This window comes from Acipenser ruthenus, chromosome 19 (assembly GCF_902713425.1).
Source record: "Acipenser ruthenus chromosome 19, fAciRut3.2 maternal haplotype, whole genome shotgun sequence".
Taxonomy (NCBI): domain Eukaryota; kingdom Metazoa; phylum Chordata; class Actinopteri; order Acipenseriformes; family Acipenseridae; genus Acipenser; species Acipenser ruthenus.
This window is the reverse complement of record NC_081207.1, coordinates 27498714-27519645: the sequence shown is the minus strand read 5'-3', so window position 1 is coordinate 27519645 and position 20932 is coordinate 27498714. Positions and strand designations below refer to the sequence as shown.

Here is a 20932-nt window from a genome sequence, read left to right as displayed (position 1 = left end):
GCATAGAGCTTTTTGTCCTCGGGCAAACTGCAAGCAGTAAAGAGAAACGACTCGGAGGGGGAAATCACAGCTAAAGAATATTATGTTCAATGTGTCTGCTTGGGGTTCTTGTTGTGATACAATGACACTGACAAGTGACTTTTCTTATGTAGTCTGTAAGAATTCAAGTTGTTTTTGGCACAAGAAAGAATGAAGAGTGGCAGAAGAAGCATAGGGATACTGCAAATTGTGGAAACCTTAAAAAACAAACCATGTGGTGGAATGTTTCTACCCCCCCCCCCCCAACCCCCCAACCCCCCAACCCCCCAACCCCCCAAAAAAGGAAAGGAACCAGTTTGTCTTTCCGGTTCAACCAATCTAACTGTCCCAGGCACCAGATAACCTTTCAGCTCATGCAGACTTCGGATGTCTCTTGAGAAAGGCCTGAAGAGATATTTTGATCCCAGCTTCACAGACCTGGGTAACATTAGGTAGTCCAAGATGTGTGCTCATCGGGGTCTGTGGAACCAGTCAAAAGAGTTTGACGATTTGTGTGGCTTTAACATTACAAGCCGATTTTTACTGCCGTACTGAGGATCGTAAACTGATAATGAAAAGTCACAGTACTCCATTGAACATGGGGCTTTTGCTTCACAGATCCAGATAATCTGAATGCATTACGTCCAAATTCCTGTCAACAGCAAATTGTTTGGAAATCCAGATTTCAGAAGGTTATGACTACTGAACACCAAGGAATAAACGTGAATCAATTACACAGAGGAAGGCTCTCAACTAATCCTCAGTCTACTTGTTCTACAAGTTTTACCCTACAGTACTAGTAATATTAATAAAGTATCAGGCACAATGACACGAGAATACACCTACCCTCTCCCTACCCTCACTTATTTTATAAAATAAATTCTATCCAGCAACCAGTAAAACATTACAAGAATACATTTCATTGACATCTGTAAAAGTACAGAGATTTTCCAAATGAGTATGAATTACTGTAGCTCAAGAGTATTCCTTGTAGGCAATTTTGTCAAGACCTCTCTGCAACCACTGAGCCAATTAGTTGGGAACATTACCTCAGAAATATTTAAAGTCTAAACCTTTTCACACTCAGAAAGCAATTAAACATAATTGTTATGGTTTCTCCATAATTATCGTAAGCTGGGCATGTAACAGAATTAAACTGAGCCCAAGTGGGTAGAAGACTTTGGTACAACAATCTGACAGACACTTTATAGCATTAAGGTGGCAATCATTGCACCTTTTTTTAAAGTCTTGACCTTGACTGCAAATAAAACATCCACACGAGCAATCCATACAAATAAATTTTCTTCTGGTCTCCTTAACTCATTGCCATGGGAATACAGCAGAGTAAATGTTTCTTTCCCTGTAGCATCATTCATATCTACTGGTTTTAATTAGTTCTCCAAAGATAAAATTATGTTTCTGATTATGCACATGCATTCAATTGCACCCACAGGGAGTGTAGCCATTAAGAAATGCCAGCGCTTTCACTAGAAAACAAACTTATCTTCAGTTTTAAATAGCAGTATTGCCAAGGGCCAAACCAGAATGCCCTATCAGTTATATATTTAAAAAAAAAAAAAAAAAAATTAGAAAATATATTAGCAAATTAGTGTTAGTTAAATGTAAACAGTTAAAGACGGGTAGTTTCCAAAACACTGTGTTTTCCGATTACAGTGACATTATTTATGTATTTGTTATAGATCTACAGCATGCAGCAAATGCTCTGTGGATAATCCCTTCTGCCTTTCATACACCCGAAAACACTGTCCTATTAGAAGCCCTCGGTTTTTATTTTTGATGTCTTGTAATGAGCAGCATGTCTCAGTTTTCACTGCCTGTTACTGTAGTAACTTAACCATCAGACAATGTGAGCTTGTGGGATAATATACCTAAATTGAGAAGTGTAACTTAGCATCCAATCTCATCCCATTTGAAATACAAATATCGACTTAAAATTAAATTTTTCACACATGTAATACATTTTTTTGTTTGTATTAGTCAAGAAATGATGAACCATTTAAAATGAGTTCTATAAAACTGGTTAGAAATGTTTTAGTGGGCTCAACTCCAATTAGCACAGCAATCATTTAAAAGGTAAGATTCAGGTATGTATGTATTGTGATACTAATCTTTGTGAAGCTCTGCTTAATTGTGGCTACATACTATATGCCCAAATTCACCCTACCTTGAGAAAACTTTGTTAATAAAAATACCAAAATGTTGGGAAGTTGGTTCTTTGAACACATTCTATTGCACTGGGAAGCATTAATGTCTCCAATTTGGCACAGGCTCTCATTATTCCTGGCCTCTGTGAGAGGTAAAGGCCAGTTTCACGCAAAGCACTGAAAGGTTCTAATGTGGTTAATGATGATGGTAATTTGAGGGCGGCCAAGAAGCCCTTCCATCCTGTTTATTAGTCAAGATATACTGCATTCATTTCCCTGGGAACAGTATTATTCTCAGAAATTATATCAGGTAATGTGGAACAGAAGAAACTCATTTCTAAAATTGATGCGTCGGACCCTTTTGAATCGTCTCTACTTCATTAGGTCCATCAATTAACTCCAAAGAACTCTGGCTGGTGTCCATTATGTTTTGAAAGATTCTCGACTATGAGAGATTTTGTTTTAAAGAACATTCTTCAAGAACAGCCTAGAAATAACTGTGGATGAAGGCACAGGATGAATACTGCATACAAAATCAGCAAAAATATGTAGGATTTAAATCCCTATTTAAAAAAAAAAAAATTATTGACTTAATTGCTGGGATGAATATTCAGACTAACACTGCTGTATTAAGTGAGAAAAAATACCATGTTTTATTCATTCACACAACTGAATTTACAAATGACTATCAAAAAGATAACATGCAAAGGACCCATATGCATGAATGGCATCACATGTACAAGAGAGTTTCTCTCTTTCTCTAATAGTTAATTTGATGGGGTACTCAAATGTAATGTAGTACACATTATAAAACACTTGGTTAGCACTCCTTTGAAACAACAGGTACTATATAGATAGACAGCAACAATTGTATTTTTTTTTTCTTAGCAATGCCTACGGTAACTTGAGGAATTGTTTAAACTGCGCCTGCCAAGGGAACTCCACAATAAGCCAAACTGTTGTTATTTTTCACATTGCTTTAGTAATTAACTAGTCAATCTGGTGGAGAAGGCTAGCTAATTAGGTTCTGAAGACAATGCAGTACTGTAGGGTTGCCTAGCAACCAGTTAAAGCCATGGTATCACTTTTCTATTTTTCCCCCCATATAAATTATGTTTTCTAATATTATTATTATTTGAACATTATCTCCCTTTTAATTAATAATCTTTGTATATGATGGCTGCATGTGGAATGCTGAATGCTGAATAAAAGTGAGACAGCATTTGACGTCTTTGAATAGGGAATCAAGCCCCACCTAAGAACAATACAGGACAAAACTGTAGGCTGTGACTCTTCTTCTCTCCTCTACAATATGTTGAAAGGCAGGCAAGCTAAGAAACCAGACACCATTTTTCTACATCGCTGCCAGGTGTTGCACTGCAGCAGCGGCAACATTCTGCATCAAAGATCCCGCACAGCCCTTCTGCCACAAGTCCGTTAATGCAAGTACAAGACGAGTTATTATATGACAACGGTTTTCAAACTATTTACACTTATTTTACAGTGTTACAGATACAGCACATTATTTTAAGTGCTAACTATGTTATGATCGGGAACAAGCAAAGTGACATGTCCAGGATTCAATTCAAATGAAGAGTGTTAAGCCACCGCCCTCACATGCCGCATTTAAAAAAAACAACTTTCAGTATTGATTATTTTTAGTTGGATCTGTGGTCACTATTGGCTCAGTTGGGTGCAATGAAATTATGCAGCTATTGCCTGGCTTTTGTTCAATTGACTGTGCTAACATGGTTTATTCTACCCTTTCAAGGTCAAGGAAAGTAGATAAGATAGTGAAAGCCCATCTTCTCCAACACCACCCACTAAAACAATGAATTAGCTCTGACACCTCGGTCCCATGTATTTGCCATGACTGCAACCTAATAAACCTCTTGCAAGTAATGTGGTTACTGTCTTGCAGGGAAGAACATGACAATTCATTCACTACACATCTCCACCGATGTTGAATGTCATTCTAAATGATGTATGCGGTCTATTAAACAGCTTAAAGTAAATGAATGATACAATTTTTCCATTTGTACTCTACAGATTTAAACATGTTCTCAAGCAACGAAATCAACTGGGATAACACAATAAAAAAGAAAAACAGTTAAATAAAATTATTTTGCAAGAACCATTGCAGTTTCTTGAGTCTTACATAGTTTGACATTTAAGGATTCTCAAAGGAGCTACAGTCAACCAATAATAGAAGAAAGGAATTCACTGAGAGTCACAGAGAAAAAACACCTTTTACTCTAAAATTGCCCAATTACTGCAACTACACACTGTATATGCCAGCCTATTAATAAAATGTATGTCAGTCAGTCCAATGCATACATTCTAAAACTTCCCGTTATCCACATTTGGCTGGTCTGACTAAAAAACAATTTCCTTGGCTGGAACATCTGTCATTATTTTAAAAGGTGGACAGGAATGCTGAAACACACGGGGGTGAAAAAAAAACAAAAAACAAAAAAACTGAGATTCATCTTAATGTAGTAAATGTAATGTTTTGTTAAAATAAAAAAAAAACTACGGTTCAACACATAATTGCAGAGCCATTATCTATTTTGTTTTTGTACAGGCATTTCTCTCCAGCTGGAAGCACTTTCCTTTATTACTGCCAATCACTAGAGTACATTCGTCTGCCTCAGGAACCGTTCCATCTTTGGTGGGGGTGGGTAGGTGGTAATTTAGGACTTGGAATAGAAGGTGGATTGACATCACAGGTGACCAATGCTCTCTGTTTATCCACAGATAAAGGTACTTTATATTGTTGTGCAGATTTTCACAGTTCAGAAATGCAGAAAGTTAACCCTGTCTTGCAGAGATCATCCTCTCTTAAGGTGTCCAAACTGAGTATATGAACATTAGCTTTTGGAGTGGAAAAGCTAGTTACGATCACATACAGTGTAACCCTTTATAGCACAGAAATAGCAAGTCTCTGCACGACAGCAAACTAGAGTTATAAGAAAGGAATACTGTATACATATGTAAAGTAGTATTTAATTGAAACTGTGATTTCATTTGATTCTATTCTTACATTTCACCTCTGAAACTGCTAAAGTCGTTTTACCCTGATGTTTAATATAGTAGTAAGCAAAGCCTTTGAATGATGTATTTTCCCTCCCTACCATCCAAAAATCAATAACATTTTATCCAAGCGCAACCCTGTAAGCAAATACTGCACAACAAAGCAAATCTTTGTTTGAAATGTGGTTAAAAATAGAAACCTCTTAGCTGTGTTGTGAAAACCTACAATAGAGAATCTTCTGTTATCTGCTTTTATGTCTGGCAAATATTTGCATATTCTCTCTTTAATTCATATCCTATATAATTTGACTGTAAACCACTCTTTATTGAACTTCTGTAAATATTATATACTAAATCACATATAAATGGAACTAAATTAACAAAATGGTGCCTATCTTAAATTCATGGAAGGATGTCTTAAAATGGTAGACCAAGCATTGCTATTTGCACTGTTTTGTAAAGTGAAACTGGAAGGGAGGTTAACCTGGCTCAGTAAGAATAGCCTGAGTTTGTCACTCAATCCCATCAGAATGAAAGTGCTAATACAGTTCGACACCTGCCAGTGTACTAGAGTCTCACCACATTTCATCTACCCACAAACTGTACATCCTATATGTGTTGACCTCTAGAATAACATTATACTGATTTTTAAAAAAATGAAAACAAGTCAAACAAACTTGAAAAAGTGTCCATAGCAGGTTTATAAACATCACTAGCAATCAGTATTAAACCTGAACTCATCAGAGGTACCCACAATGTAGTAGATAAACTGCAGAAGCCTCTTGATATGTTCATTCATCTGAATCTTCAATTCCAATAGGCTGACTCTTCTTTTTAATATTCGTATCCCTTGGGACCTATATCCCAAGGTTTGGCATATGAAAATATTGCTTTCAGTGTTAAGTGAAGGAGCAGCATTCTGAACTGCATTTCAGAAGGTTGTGGGTTTAATTTGTGCCCGTCACAGTTCCCTCGTTTAAAAATGGCTGCATAAGCAAGCATCATTTACAAAGTTTTACAAGGACTGCACTTTTAAATTAATGTTAGAACTACTAGTTGACCATTTTGAGTACTATGAAGTAATATTGTATACAAACCTGCAGTGAAATCTTTATTCACATCAATAAATGCATGAGAATGGGGTATACGCATTTTTGCATCAGTATCCAGTGCTTTCTGCCATGACATGTTCCTAAAAAAAAAAAAAAAACATAAAAATGTTCAGTTGAGTATGAAAAAACACCAACATCGCCGTAAGAAAAATGATTTTTTTTTTTATATGGATCTTAACGTGGATCTTTTTTTATGATTTAAAACACTAGATACAAACTTTATATAAACCATGCTTGTAGTACAGCGTGTTTAACTCTGGTGATTTACTGGCCTCCTTATTAATTGAAGGTTTATGGTGCCGTTATTAAGGTCTGTTGAAATGATTAAAACAGACCCAATTTGGATGAAGCAGTATTTTCCCTGGCTCAGGGAAGCAAGCCACTGGAACAAGGAGTGTACAAGCATGTTCTGTGCTGCTGGAGCAGAGGGGTCTCTTATACTCACTTAACAACATGTTTCTGTTCCACTTGCTTAAAACAGAGATAGTTAAATGAGCCTAATACACAGAGGACAAACACATTATAAAACTAAACAGTGACTGTAAAGGGAGATGGAAGCCAATGAAAAATAGGACTTGTTTAAAGATCAGTTCATCAGGAATAGTTTATGCCAGCACAGAGAATCATGCATGCCTTATTATAAAACATCTTATTGAAGAATTGCATCGGATCCTTGCTATAATATGCCTTTGTTGCTAATTCCCTTGAGTTGAAAGCACTCAGTATTCAGCTTGCTAGGCAGATTGCTATCTTGGCAGGAGAAAGATGTCAAACACGTCCTAAAACGGACAGTGTTTAGAATAATACGTTGATCATCATTTCACATTATAATCTACAGTGGGAAGATATGTTCCAAGTAGTCTCCTGAGATCAGCAAACTGCTTTTTCAGAATATATAAATATGTAACCAATGGGTATTTTTAATATCAAAGTTATATTATTTACCTACTAGAAGCTTAAACACTGTCCAAGAGTAGGGCTACAGTAACTCGATTCTGTGAAACCAGCCAAATAAATGGGCCATCAGATAACAGGTTAAAAGTCTATTTAAACAGGCATTACCTTGTGATAATTGTCTGCAACTAAATGATAACCAAAAAAAGCCCACTAATCAAGTTCGATTATTTTTTTTTTTTTTTTAACTAAGCAAATCATGCTAGGCAAAGGATCTTAAGCACATAACTTGTCTTGACTTTTCAGTGTGTAAAGCCAAGTGCAGATTGTTAGTAGTTGGCCATGAAATGATTAGAAAAACAGAGATTTAAAGTGTGAACGACAGCAAGTGTCCATCTTGCGAAGAGCCCGTGTCCCAAACTGCAACCACGAAACTGAGGACCACAGCAACACATTTCTTTAAAAGTATTAACATGAACAGTCCACTGCAGTTGAAAGAGACTGGTGACTGGCAGAAATCTTCAAAAGGACTGTGAAGACATCAATTAGAAAACAAAGTGTGTTCTTAGGTCAGGACTGGAGTTAAAGAGATTTGCGTCGGCTGTGACACATTAAAAGAGTATCTATTTTAAGACCTGAATTTTTTTTTTATTATATTCTCTGTGCCGGTAAAGAACATTCTCTAGCAGTGTGTATGCAAATAATGAATCATTTAGGCACTGCCAAACAAACAATAAAAGAAAAATAAATGCTGTTAATCTGTTTAAGGGCATGACACTGTAGATGAGATTGTTGCTGCAACAATAAAATCAGATGAGCAGTTTCTATGGAAACTTCTGTGTATCCGATTGCCCTCCATTTCAAATAGGCGAAATCTAGACAGTTTCAAGCTTCAACACAGCCTGGAGGAAATCAAGAGGCCACATCCTAACAAACCATCTTAACCACACAGAACTGCTGGGGAAAAAAGTAGTTGCTTGTCACATTTTATTTAACATCAGTATTCATACCACATCAGCATATTATCCCTAAGCATGCTTTATAATTAGGGCTTCTCTATCTGTTTTTATTAATTTCATTTTTCATTACTTATTTTTAGCTATTTAAGTTTTATCTATCTATCTATCTTTTTTTTTTCAGGGCTTTTGCTTTTTATATTTGATTACTTTCCAAAATTCTTGGGACTTTTTGTTCTGTCACAATATGTATAGTACTTGCACACTTCAATTCCAGATTTTTGTGTGTTTTGGCTTTTTTTTTTTTTTTACATTTCGCCACAGTTTGCAATTCTGTTTTAAATTCCACAAGCGTGTAAATTATCGAACTGTAATATAGCTTTAAATCTCCCAAGAACAAGCCTCAGTTTCTAATTGTAATCTCATTTTAAATCCCACAAACAGGTTACAATCCTCCAATAGAAATGTAGGAATTTGCTGCAACTCAGTAGTTGGGGTGGCTTTAAAGTATTCAGAACAAATCATTGTGAGATACAAGTCAGGAAGGAGGGACATTACCTAACTGCACTAAAATAATTAATAATAATGTATTTATTTATATATATATATTTTTTTTTACAGGGAAAGGGGTCAAGTCAATGTGAATTGAGTAACCATTTCCAGTGTTTTCCCTGTGTTTATTGGATATACACCAATTTAAATCTCCTAGCCTTTAATAACAATCTAACAATCTATAATAATAACACTAATAAAAAAACTATTCGAGTGAGTTTAACAAAATAATCCAATACATTTTCCCTGCCACGCACACCCACGCACTTTATAGGGCTCAAATGTGCAGTATGAAAGAAAGACATGTTTCAATAAACATGTATTTTCATTTTATATCTGGTACTGCATTAGGTTAAGTGTATCTCTGCTTGAAAGCCTTGCTTTCAGAAAAGTTAGCACTCCTTTATAAAACATTTTTAAATGCATACATTTCTTTAACAGGTGTCTTGATGTACTTAAGAGTCTACGCAAAAGGCTTAGAAGGTTAGTTTGACAAAACAACCTTTTGGAAGAATCTGTCAAATATATTTCCAACAACACCATTCAATACAGCAGACCACGAATAGTATATACTAATACAGTAGGTATATCTATGCCAATTTTTATTACAGTATAATTACAATAATGAGTACTATTTTCTGTAAAGGTACTTAGTGCTGCAAGAGCAAAGCAAATAAATTCAACTGCTCCACTTTACACTTTACTTTTTTAAACTTACTTTACAACAGCCATGGACTGCTTTAACGTAAAATTTTACAACTCTTTTAGGGACTAAGTAGTCTTAAAACCAAGAGAATAGTGCCAGAGTAGGCCTGCATATTTTATTTCACTGAATATTCAGCTATAAAACTCAAGCTTCTTCACACACAGTTTGTTTTCTTCACCGTCACACACCTGTAGAGGGTTCAGTTGAAAGCAATCAGGCTTATTGTTAGGATTCCACAGTGGCAGTCTGCTCTATTCCACAGTGGTGTCAGTTCTGATAAATACCCCTCTGTATCACAGCATTAATATCCTTTTAGATTATCATCATTTGTTAATAAGCCTGCAGTTAAACTCCAGCCCCCTAAGGGGAAGGAGCTGCTGAAATGGGAGCTAATAAATCAATTGGTTCTGCTTTAACATATTATTAAGCTGAAATGAATGGCACATTGCTTGAAATACTGCAGATTGAAATTTTGAATATTTACAGTGGTCTGGATTTCCCATAAACCCTTTTAGAATTATGTTAAGCATGTCTCTCCTTTTCAGTAAAAGGGAAATATGAAACAAGGGCAATTACGGAAAGTTTGAATACGGCATAATTGTTTGATGTTACTCAATTAAGTAAGTCATGTCTTGTCATTAGAGCCAGTGGAGAACTGGGCAGACAATATAAAAAAAGAGCAGGGGAGAATCAAACGGCTTGCAGGCTCAGCATTCATAATGTATAATAATTTATCATTAACTGACAGTCAGGGGTATATGCACATACTAGCACAAAACATTAAGTCAGACCAGGCCATTTTTAGTTACTATAACATAAAGCCATGCCAGACAACTGAAAGCATTAATTAGACAAGGCCACAATCTTTATTGCATGAACATGAAACCACAGCTTTACATAGGCATCATTTGTTTTGAGGAAGGCGAATGCAGTAAATAGGATTTTTCCACATCAGTGTTCAACTGACTTTATTATCTCCCTATATGTAAATTACAGTGTCCTGTAGAAAAGCTACATCTTTATAGAGACAGGACTGGATATTAAACCTATGTCAGTGTCTTACCTTCCATTCAGATAGCAGATGTGCGTCTGGGGACTGTCTTTAATGGCACCAAAGACATCAGGTATCATATCACCATTAAAACTGAAAAAGAAATACATTAATTGTGCAATTCATTTTAATTCATTTTAAAACACACATTATATATATATATATATATATATATATATATATATATAAATGATTACAATTTGAACCTGTTCACAGTTACAATTAAAGATCACAAATATAATACATTTGTAAAACCTTAAGGGTTAGTTAAACAAGTCTTTCACAAGTTGTAAATGTCACAAATGTACATAAAAACAAACATCCATACAAGATAACAGTATATGCAAATCAGTTTTTATAAGTACAGCACAGAACACATATGGTACCAATTTGTGAAGCTAGTTTACAATAAACACATGTTTAGGATGCATTGCTTTCTCGGTTATAGTGCACTGTATGGTGATACTTACTCCATTATTAAGGGTTCATCCTGAAAAGTCTTGTTTAATTTGGTCCTTTGATTTTCATCTGTCCAAAAAACAAAATGCGTAAGTGTAAGAAAACTGTAAAAACCTTTGCAAATGCATGATATTGTAAGGTGTTTTTTTTTCCTTCAGTTTTATACTTTAAAATCACATGCAAATTAAAGTACAGTAAACAGAGTAGCCCACAAAAAGCATAACATTCAAATTGTATTGGGTGTGTTGTTTTAATATCCAGGCATAGGACTAAGACTACCTGAAATGAACCAGGTCTCAGGATTAAACATCCTATTTTCCACTGTGACGTAATAAGGGATGACTTAAGTTAAAGTAAAACATAAGCTTAATTTAATATATTTATTAATAAACTAAATGCCTTAAGGACTAGCCTTGAGACACGACAGCTATAATCACCATGCATGTTTTCCATGTTTCAAAGCATTCACACTTCCAGAAAGTTATGTACATTGACTGCTTGTTGTTTAAAAAGCCTCTTTGGAGATGGCATCCCTAAGAATGTCACCTCCCAAAAGCTTTAGGAACGGCCAATTGCTGGGTCTCTTGGGAGTCAAGCGACGATGGTTCCAAACAACCTAAAGATGTAAGCCTAAAACATTAATTTACACAGTTTCCATGATTTGTAGTTCTTTCTTAACAAAAGAGCCAAGACAAGAATACAGCCTTGCATTTAATATTTGTAAAGCCTTCTGAACTTTGAGAACAGCCGATTACATCTGTGCAATATAGAAGGAAAAGGTTACCTAGACTTTGATTATTTCCCCAGAAAATTACAACTGATGTTTCTTGGTCGGCACTTTTTTTCTTAGTGGTGAGAAGAACGTCCATCTGTGAATCTCCATCGTAGTCTCCTGGAACCACACTGCTGATAATGACATCCCTGAAACAGGAATTTGAACAAGTCATCTTACCAGACTCACCCCATGTGACCACAGTGATGATATCAACAAAACAAATAAGCAATACTCACTTCAATGAAAGCTTCACCTTGGGCTTGAAGTAAGGGGCCTTTAAATCTGCCAGGAATATAACTAGTTCTGTCTCTGGAAAAAAGAAAGAAAAACCAAAGAACTTTTAACACTGGCTACAGTTGTCAAGAGAAGGCAAAATACAGAAATGCATCCTCATATTTGGCCACAAAATCCAATTTGGTTTGCTTGGTAAAACAAGATAATTATTTTGTCACTGCTCATCCATTTTTTAAATACTATTTTTAGTTGGTATTTAATAAACTATTTTGAGCTCCTTCTCAGTGAACATATTGCTTAACCCTTGGGTTGCTTATAAGACATGACAAGAATTATACATGGCACACACACACACACGTTACAAATAGTGCAATGACACTAGACAAATGTTCACAGGGCCACGAGATGAACTTCACTGAATGTGCCTCTTGACAGGCAAGTTCTTCTGCGCGATAATGTATACGACATTAAACACTTCTTCTTGGACAAACTGTACCTACATGATACAGAATCACCCCATTGACTGACTGTGTTCTTGAACTTGTGCTTATTAATTGAAAATAGTCTAAAATAAGACAATTATTTATGGCTGTGTACTGCTGTAGGCTAAAATGCACCTGCTGCTAAGGTCTGTATTGTGTTTCAGGGGATTAAATACTTTATATAAAATAACAAATTAGCGAAAATCTGTATTATGTAGTACTAGTACAGTTTATCGATCCTGGTGACCACACCTTGTATTATTAATTGCACTCCTTCACAGTCTGACACCGCCAAGTTGCAAGCTGAATTAGTCTAAACATATAGTAATAGTACAAACCAACATTGTTGTCACTTTAAACCAAAGACAAAATATACAAGGATAGGAAATGATACACTAAGCATAACAAAGATCAGAGTAACATAGACTGGTACTGACGACCTCTGATGATGAACAGGTCCGTTTGCTTGTCTGAATTAAAATCCCCAAAAGCAGCGATGGTTCCGTATGATTCGGATCCGAACAAGTCCCCCGTTACATTCTGAAGAGCCAGGACTAGACAATGACTGGAAAAAATAACGAAAAACGACAATAAAGAGAACGATAACATCCACATCCTGATCGCGTATCAATTTCAACAACAAAACCCGGAATACTGCAGTACGCTTTACGGCAGTGTGTCAGTCTCAAAAAAATAAAACAAACCCCGAACAAATTACACTTTATTTAAACGCTGCGTTTTTTTTTGTTTTCGTCACTGAATACTTTAGCGATACAACAATAAGAGACGTTTTCATGTAATTAGTTTAAAACAATGTGCGTAAATATTTAACGATTGATTGGCAAGGCACTTCCTGTTTTGCGCAGTTTACGATAGTGTCGTACATTGTTGGTTCATTTGTAAATATGGCTCGTTTGGCAGATGTCACCTGGAAGTTTTTGGAATTCAAACCCAGACTGAAACGTTCAGGTTTGACTTATTCACGTGCATGGCTGTTTGTCACTGGTTAACATAAGTACTGCATGTCTGCTGTAGACCCTGTAGGTTGATATTTGGCTATTTCTTATTCTCTTTCATTAATTGTGTTGTTATTAGCTAAACGGAGTAAGGACACAACCCTCCACCCCCACTGGACTTCTCTCTGAGCTAAAGGCGGGAGGCCATCATAAATGATACACGAGTGGACGAGGCTATTTTAAGCACAGTACTGTTTGTCTTCATTCAGTCATTCGTGATATTAGTGCAGCTTGCAATGGCCATCATTAACCTTTGCTATAAGTGCATGTATTTTATGTTAAAGCTGTTAATGTAGGCTACATTCTGCAGATACAACTAGTCTACACGTGTATTTGAAGATTCGTTATGGTGCAATGGCATTGATTGCAATATTTAATGTGTATTATTTGTCAGATCAACAGAACCAGCAAATAACAAAAGAGCCCTTTCTCTTTTGTTATTTGCTGGTACTGTGGATCTGACAAATAATTAATACTCATTAAATATTGCAATCAATGCTATTGCAGCATAACAGTTGTTTTGCGGGGTGGAAGGTGGAATTAGCTTAATAAATTAATACCGGTACTATTGTTTTGACGTAAAACAATGAGGCAGTCCATACCTCAGTAGCCTGATGAATATTGTCTTCAATTATTATATTGTTTCCAGATGTTATTTCCAATATTTCAACAAGTGACATTTTATTTGAAGTATGTATGTATTTATGTATGTATGTATGTATTTATTGGATGTTAATTTTTTTTTTTTTTAAACTATAAACCTACTTAAATGAAATGGCTTTCCACAATAAGGAGAACATTAGAAATGTCACACAAGCTCGTTAAAGCCCTACCACCAATTACAGGGCAAGTTTTGAGATACTGTGGAATTTAGCACTTCAGAGATTAAGTTTTACTTTTGATGCAGCTATGTCTTACACTATACTGTAGATCAGCTTTAAAGACGCACAACAAATGATGTCAAACTGGGAACGGTGTAGAGAATGAAAAATAAACCAATAGGAAAGATGGGGGGGATCTCAGAAAGTGTTACAGCTTTTTCCTTTTGCTTGTGTTGAGTGTGTGTTTTTTGCTTTTGCAATAACCTTGCTAACTGTACGTGCTGTGTTATTTGATGTTAATTGTCCTTAACCATCACTAACCGTTTTTGCAAATTGCTATAGTTTAGATGAAAGCCGGTCAATCATAAACTATACCAATTGAAAATGTCACGCTTCGGAGATGAAAGCCCAAGTTCTGGTCCTAACCAGGCGAGATATGGTAAGTTCAACAGCAGAGTCTTTTATTGTTGTTAATTTACAGGCCTGCACTATTTAATTGCTTTCCTGAATTTGCATTATTCTAATCTTTTTTATTTAAATCACAATGCCTCTCTCTATCCCGTTGTAACTGTATGGCCACATAATTGAATTAATTTGAAGCATTAAAAGCCTCTGCAATATCCGACAATCATGTTAAGCTAAATCAATTCTTCTGTGTGTGTTTAGTGCATTGTTCTGTGTTTATCCCCATGTAGTTTTAGCTTAGAAATGCTCCTCTTTAGAAACCTACTAGTCTGTTACTAATTACAACAGTAAGGAAGGGAACATAACTTTGTTTGTTTTTTTTCCAAATGGGGGTTGTGTTACTGGTTTTGATACAAACATATTTTTAAAACTGTTTTAAAAACTGTATGTTAAAATTTACAGTTCGGTTGAAAGTTGGGTGACTTAACAATACGTTTTGCAGTATAATAAATATCCCACTGTATACTGAGTCTTTATTTTTAAACAAAGTGTTACAGTTTGTTACATAATGCAGCACCCATCTAAATTATTAAATATATAGAAACAATTGGAAGTGTTTTAAGTAGTTGGTATAGATATAAATATGTAAGGGGATCAAGCAATCTGTCAGAGTTTTAACCAGTGTCTAGCAGTAGTTTTTTTTTTACTTTCCATGTATGTTAGTACTGGAGTTTGTAATTCAATTAAAATATTCTTTTTTTTCAGTCTGTAATTAAGGTGTACGATATAAATATGTATTTTAAAATGCTTTTTCAATCTTAAAAAAGCATTATAGCAATCAGAAGTCAGTCAGGAGTTTCCAAACTTTCTTGGCTCTTGGACCCCCAAGGCATTAGGCATCCTGACTGAGGAGCCCCATCCAGTGAATCCGAAATACAGACTGGTTAAGTCTTACGCATTTTAGGAACTGTTTTGACATCAATTTAAGCAGCCTCACTACTAAAAGAAAGGAAGTCACAACACATTGTAAGGGAGTATTTACAAATCTCACTTTTTTCAAAATTCACTCATTTGGATGTTCTGACCTTTTGAATTGTGACATTTTGTTCCTCTTTCTATCACCGCTATTGTATAAGGAATTGCTAATAAACATTTCAAAAAGTATGATAGCCTGACATTAACATAATAAGTGTTACATTTGAAATACAGAACATCAGCATTCCTGTAAATTAATTGATCCCTGGCTTGAATTACTGGATGAGCTACAGCCCCCCCAGTTGTCCTCGACACCACCCCCCCACCCACCCACCACTTTTTTTTTTGGCTTACCAAATAGTACTTGCCAAATCAAATGGATTACATCTTAATTACTACAATTTGTAAAACAATAATTATAGTGCTTTACTAAATAATATGTTGTGCACTAGAACCGTATTTAATTTACTGGAGCTAGCCTACTTTGAAATGCAATTGTTGCTTCTAGTTCTATCATTTTGTCCTCTGAACAATTTCAAATACATTAGGGTCTTCAGTTGGTATTCAGTTGATCAGCAGCGCCGGATCTAAATACAGCCGCCATTGAAATCAGTAAAAGAAGGGGACTATCCAATGTATTTGTGTCTTATTAGCCTGTTTTGTTGTTCATAGTATGGTAAGAAATGCTAGAAATGAAACATATTCATATTTAAGTGATTACGTTTAAATATTGAACATAGATACATGTATTAGAAATGAACAGTGAAGAGAGCAGGAGAAATGACAATAAAGCGAATTACTAAAGGTTTGCGAAAAATATGTTCAACATAAGCCAGTAGAAACGCTGCCTGCTTTGCTGAGTTAATCATCAGCTATGCTGCCTAATAAAGGGAAAATGGGGAGGACAGAATTTAATTTATTGAGGCAGTGCCATCATTTTATTTTCTATATTGGAAATTAAACCTTAGACATCTAATTTTTAATTGCAGGGCAGGGTAATGTATGCATAAGCCTTGTAATATATAGGTACATACCACTACCACTGGGTAAGCCTTTGGTTATTAAACTTGTGAGCCAATATGATATTTTTTAAATCGCGCGTTAAATATAGTAATAGTTTACTAAAATAATTAAATAATTATGAAGGATCATCTGCTCATAGATTCTACTCCAGAGATTTTGTAAATGCCTTTTTGAGGCACACAGCTACTTTGTAATGTATCTGTAATGACAATCTAATGCTTTGATTTTGGTTTGAAGAAAGTGTTTCGGAAAAGAAAGTGACAGCATTGAAGCAGTATGTGGCCACAAAGGTTTTCTATAAACTTATCTTCGGTCATTACAAGACTGCATGATCTACGTATAATCAATAGGCTGCTTCCTAGCAACCAACAGCACCGGTCACTCAGCTTACAGAGCAGCACTGAGAAATTAATGTTTAGTTCGCTTGCACGACTTCCATGTTTCCACATATAGGCAGCTAACAAGAATTGGTTAGGTCTGTGTTACTTAAAAGCAGATACAAAAAAAAAAAAAAAAAATTCCTGTGTCTTGCCTGATTTTTCAGTACCTGAAGTATTGACCCTGGCTTGATCCCATTAAAATGCAAATCACCTTGAACGTGTTATAAATGTGGTCTAACAAATGGGATGTGCTCTAAAATGAGGTCTTAAAATACACCAAATTCACTGGTGACGAGATAGATTATATTGTGAATTTCTGCTGCCATCCTTTATTTGTACTAATGCTCTAGACGAGGAGATCTTTTTAGATTCTGTTTGACATCCATATTTAAATTTTTTGTTGGCAATGCCATTGTGGATTTGGGCCGTGACGTTGTCTAGTCTGTGCTGTTTAAATCACAGCCCCATTTGGACTCATTTTTGGTTTGCTAGAGGGAGCTTGCTAAAATATGCTGCATAAGTGGAGCTGATAAAATAATTAGTTATTTCCATGTGTACATCATACTCTATGGATTTGGAACTCAAAATGACTCCGCTTTTTAAATTATACACTAAACAATGATAAGGCCATTTTTGAAGTCCTCCTGTGCTTGCTGCCTGTTCGTTGTGGCTGCTAAGTCACTTAGTAAATTCTGGAGTAGATATGTGAGTCTTTTTGTTCATCCTGGTACTGTGTATGCCTACTTTTAAATATGAGTGGCGAGTAATACAGATTTTCTTTTTTTCTTTTTAAGGCTCTGTATATGAACCGTTGAAGAGCATCAACCTTCTTAGACAAGATGGTGAGACGCTGTGGGATAAACTGGACAAGTACTATAGTGCCAGTAAGTATCCGGATATCCATCAACAGTACTTGGCTTTGTTACAACTATACTTGGTTTTAAATCCATGTACTTCTATTCCTGTTGATCTGTGTGTAAAAAGGTCACATTTCACTGAATGTGAACCATTTGTTTGAGCTGTATCCTTCTAGGTCAAAGCTATATCATCGTGACAAAAAAACTATTGCGATGTTCTGCATTTATTTTAGTTCTGTAAATATGTATTTTAGTGATATAAATGGCAGCTGCATTTAGATATCTGCTGTTTAAACATATTGAATAGTCATCATTATTTAAGTGCAGTTGGCTTGAGTTACTAATCAGTGCACATTTTCTTCAGAGCTGAGGATGATAGAAATATGAAATTAATTGAAATTATTGAAAGCCTTCCAACTGTCCTGTGCTGTGTTAAACTTACTTTCACAGCCACTCAAAGAACCTTATAAAAGCAGCTCCTTGAGTTTGTTTCCAGAGGGCAAATAACATTCAAAGGAATATGCTAACCAAGATACTGTCTGTCTGTCTTTAATCATAAATTATCAGCTTTGCGGTGTCAACATGACCAATTACTTCCACTTGTTGTATGCTGTTGAGTAAATGCCAAAACATTTTAAGACTTGTTGGGTTTTATCTAAACAAGGCCCAATATCTCTTAAACTTTATATTCAATAGATTGGATGTTTAGTTCCAAGTTGTAAACAATGGACAGGAGTCCACCAAATGAAAACATATTGTGAGCTAATAATAATAATAATAATAATATTTGTTTATTTAGCAGATGCCTTTACAGGGCATGAAGTTAAGGTCATGAAGGGCAAGGCAATGTTGCCTTTGTTGTGTTAAGTAGAATGTGCAATTTTAAGCCCATTCTGTCACAATTCAATTTCTTTCTGTCTAATCTTGTCCGTTTGCAGTACTGTACTTGACAACTGTAAGTTCACATTATTATGATTATTGTCGGGGACGAATTGTTGTGCACCCCATTGCTTACCTGAACATTAAGTAAATCCTAGAACACTTCACTGCCACTTTAGACAGCTCTTCTTCCTTCTTTCTTTTTTAAACGTTTTTGAGTTTGAACGGGGCTCACAGACACAAAAATCACAGTGACACTGCCAGTGAACACGTGTGATTGAAAAGTCCTGGAAGCGCGGTCTTATTGAGCTCAGTCTAACAGCGTCTCGCCTTTTGTTTGCCCGTCATTAACCAATGTTACCGTAAGTCTTTCTCGTGGCTTAGTGCTGGGGGTTGCACAGTAAAAAGAATAGCAACAATAATACATTATGATAATGACTCGCAGGGTGAGATTAGACAGAATTAAATTAAATGGTGACAGAATGGGCTATCTGACGCTGAGCAAGTTTATGTATGGGTTGTGGATCAGATGTTCTGGTGCTAAGGGACACCGGCGGGTTTTAATTTTTGGGAGGCATTCCGGCAAGCAGCCTGGGCATTGTGGCAATTCCCGCTGATGCCATCGGTTATTTCACACTCTGCCTTTATCCAAGACGACTTGCAGAGACTAGGGTGTGTGAACTATGCATCAGCTGCAGAGTCACTTACAACTACGTCTCACCCGAAAGACGGATTACAAGGAGGTTAAGTGACTTGCTCATGGTCACACAGTGAGTCAGTGAGCGAGCTGGGATTTGAACCAGGGATCTCCTGGTTACAAGCCCTTTTCTTTAACCACTGGACCACACAGCCTCCTCTAACACACAATTATTATTATTATTTATTTCTTAGCAGACGCCCTTATCCAGGGCGACTTACAACTGTTACAAGATATCACATTATTTTTACATACAATTACCCATTTATACTGGAGCAATTTAGGTAAAGTACCTTTCTCAAGGGTACCGCAGCAGTGTCCCCTACCAGGGATTGAACCCACGACCCTCCGGCTAAGAGTCCAGAGCCCTAACCACTACTCCACACTGCTGCTACAATCAAAAGACACACACGTATAAAGTGCATGCAAGTTATGACCAATGTGATCCTACAGTATATATTTAAACACGGTACAGAGACAGCCAGGGAGGATGACCCCAGGTATGGTATTGGTGTTGAATGACCTTTTCATGTTCCTAACAGTTGGTTTCACCTGCTAATCCAGGAAAGACTGCTTAACTTGGTATAACAGCAACTCATTCATTAAAATGAAAGCCAAGACCACCCCTTAGATATAACAGGTGTTTCTAGCTGTGAAAACAGAAGTCATGCATGCAGATTTATATATGATCTCTTACTAGATATTGTAGATAAACATATATTTTTAAACTTAATCGTGCAACATGAAACAGTTTTATGAACAAGCACAGCTATATTACAGATACACCTTCAAGTCCGTACAAATAGTTAATAACGAAATGGAGTACCAAGGCTACGGTTAACTAGACTGGAAAATCTTAGCTAGGTACAAGATGAATTTCCTTCTACCTGCTTGGACTAATTCAGTGAAATATGTCAGACTAATTCACTGCTGATTTTTATTTATTTATTTATTTTATTTTTTAAGCAACACATCAGGCTCTGTTTTATAACTGATAATATATGGTATGTTTAAATATTAATTGTATAGCAGGGTTAGAAACTCATGCTCGCCCGCTCGCTCAGGAGAAATTCAGTTTGATGAGGACTAGTTGGTGTCTGTGTCTCAGTAGTCCCCTGGGCGAGTACTTAAAAAAAATGTACACATATACTCTCATGTTCAGTCTTGCGTTAAAAAAATGCAGGTGTAGCAGTGGTGAATAAGCATTCACAAATAACGCTTAGAAAGCAGTCACTTGTTACTGACACCTCCCTTCGTCTCCCCTACAATGCCAACCTCACTTAATGACGTTTTACGTTTGTGTTCTCCCTCTGCGCGGGATGCAAAGTTTATCGTTTGAATTTACTGAAACACGTTGCACCTTTTGAAGTAAGTGTAAAGTCATTTTACAAAAATGTGGAGATTTATACTGGGTTAAATTACTTTTTTAAAACATACTTTCC

At 36.0% G+C, this 20932-nt stretch overlaps 2 protein-coding genes across 7 annotated transcripts in view; one reads left to right on the top strand and one right to left on the bottom strand.

Moving 5' to 3' along the window:
- Positions 1–13132, bottom strand: part of itfg1 (integrin alpha FG-GAP repeat containing 1) — a 93320-nt gene extending 80188 nt beyond the window's left edge. Inside the window, exons 1-6 of one of the 2 annotated variants that reach the window (XM_034041156.3) lie at positions 12878–13132; positions 11958–12030; positions 11731–11867; positions 10958–11015; positions 10500–10580; positions 6314–6408 (exon numbers count right to left, since the gene is read on the bottom strand). In XM_034041156.3, coding sequence (XP_033897047.2) covers positions 6314–6408; positions 10500–10580; positions 10958–11015; positions 11731–11867; positions 11958–12030; positions 12878–13052 — 619 coding nt within the window. In that variant the 5' untranslated portion in view covers positions 13053–13132. Of the gene's footprint in view, positions 1–6313; positions 6409–10499; positions 10581–10957; positions 11016–11730; positions 11868–11957; positions 12031–12874 lie in introns of both variants that reach the window. The other variant, XM_034041155.3, reaches the window with a different exon arrangement.
- Positions 13133–13312: 180 nt separating this feature from the next.
- The window catches only part of LOC117424583 (phosphorylase b kinase regulatory subunit beta-like), a 57621-nt gene continuing 50001 nt past the window's right edge, over positions 13313–20932 (top strand). For 2 of the 5 annotated variants that reach the window (XM_034041064.3, XM_058992717.1), the window contains exons 1-2: positions 13313–13406; positions 17852–17941. In XM_034041064.3, coding sequence (XP_033896955.1) covers positions 13343–13406; positions 17852–17941 — 154 coding nt within the window. In that variant the 5' untranslated portion in view covers positions 13313–13342. Of the gene's footprint in view, positions 13478–14616; positions 14714–17851; positions 17942–20932 lie in introns of all 5 variants that reach the window. The other 3 variants (XM_034041065.3, XM_034041066.3, XM_034041067.3) reach the window with 3 other exon arrangements.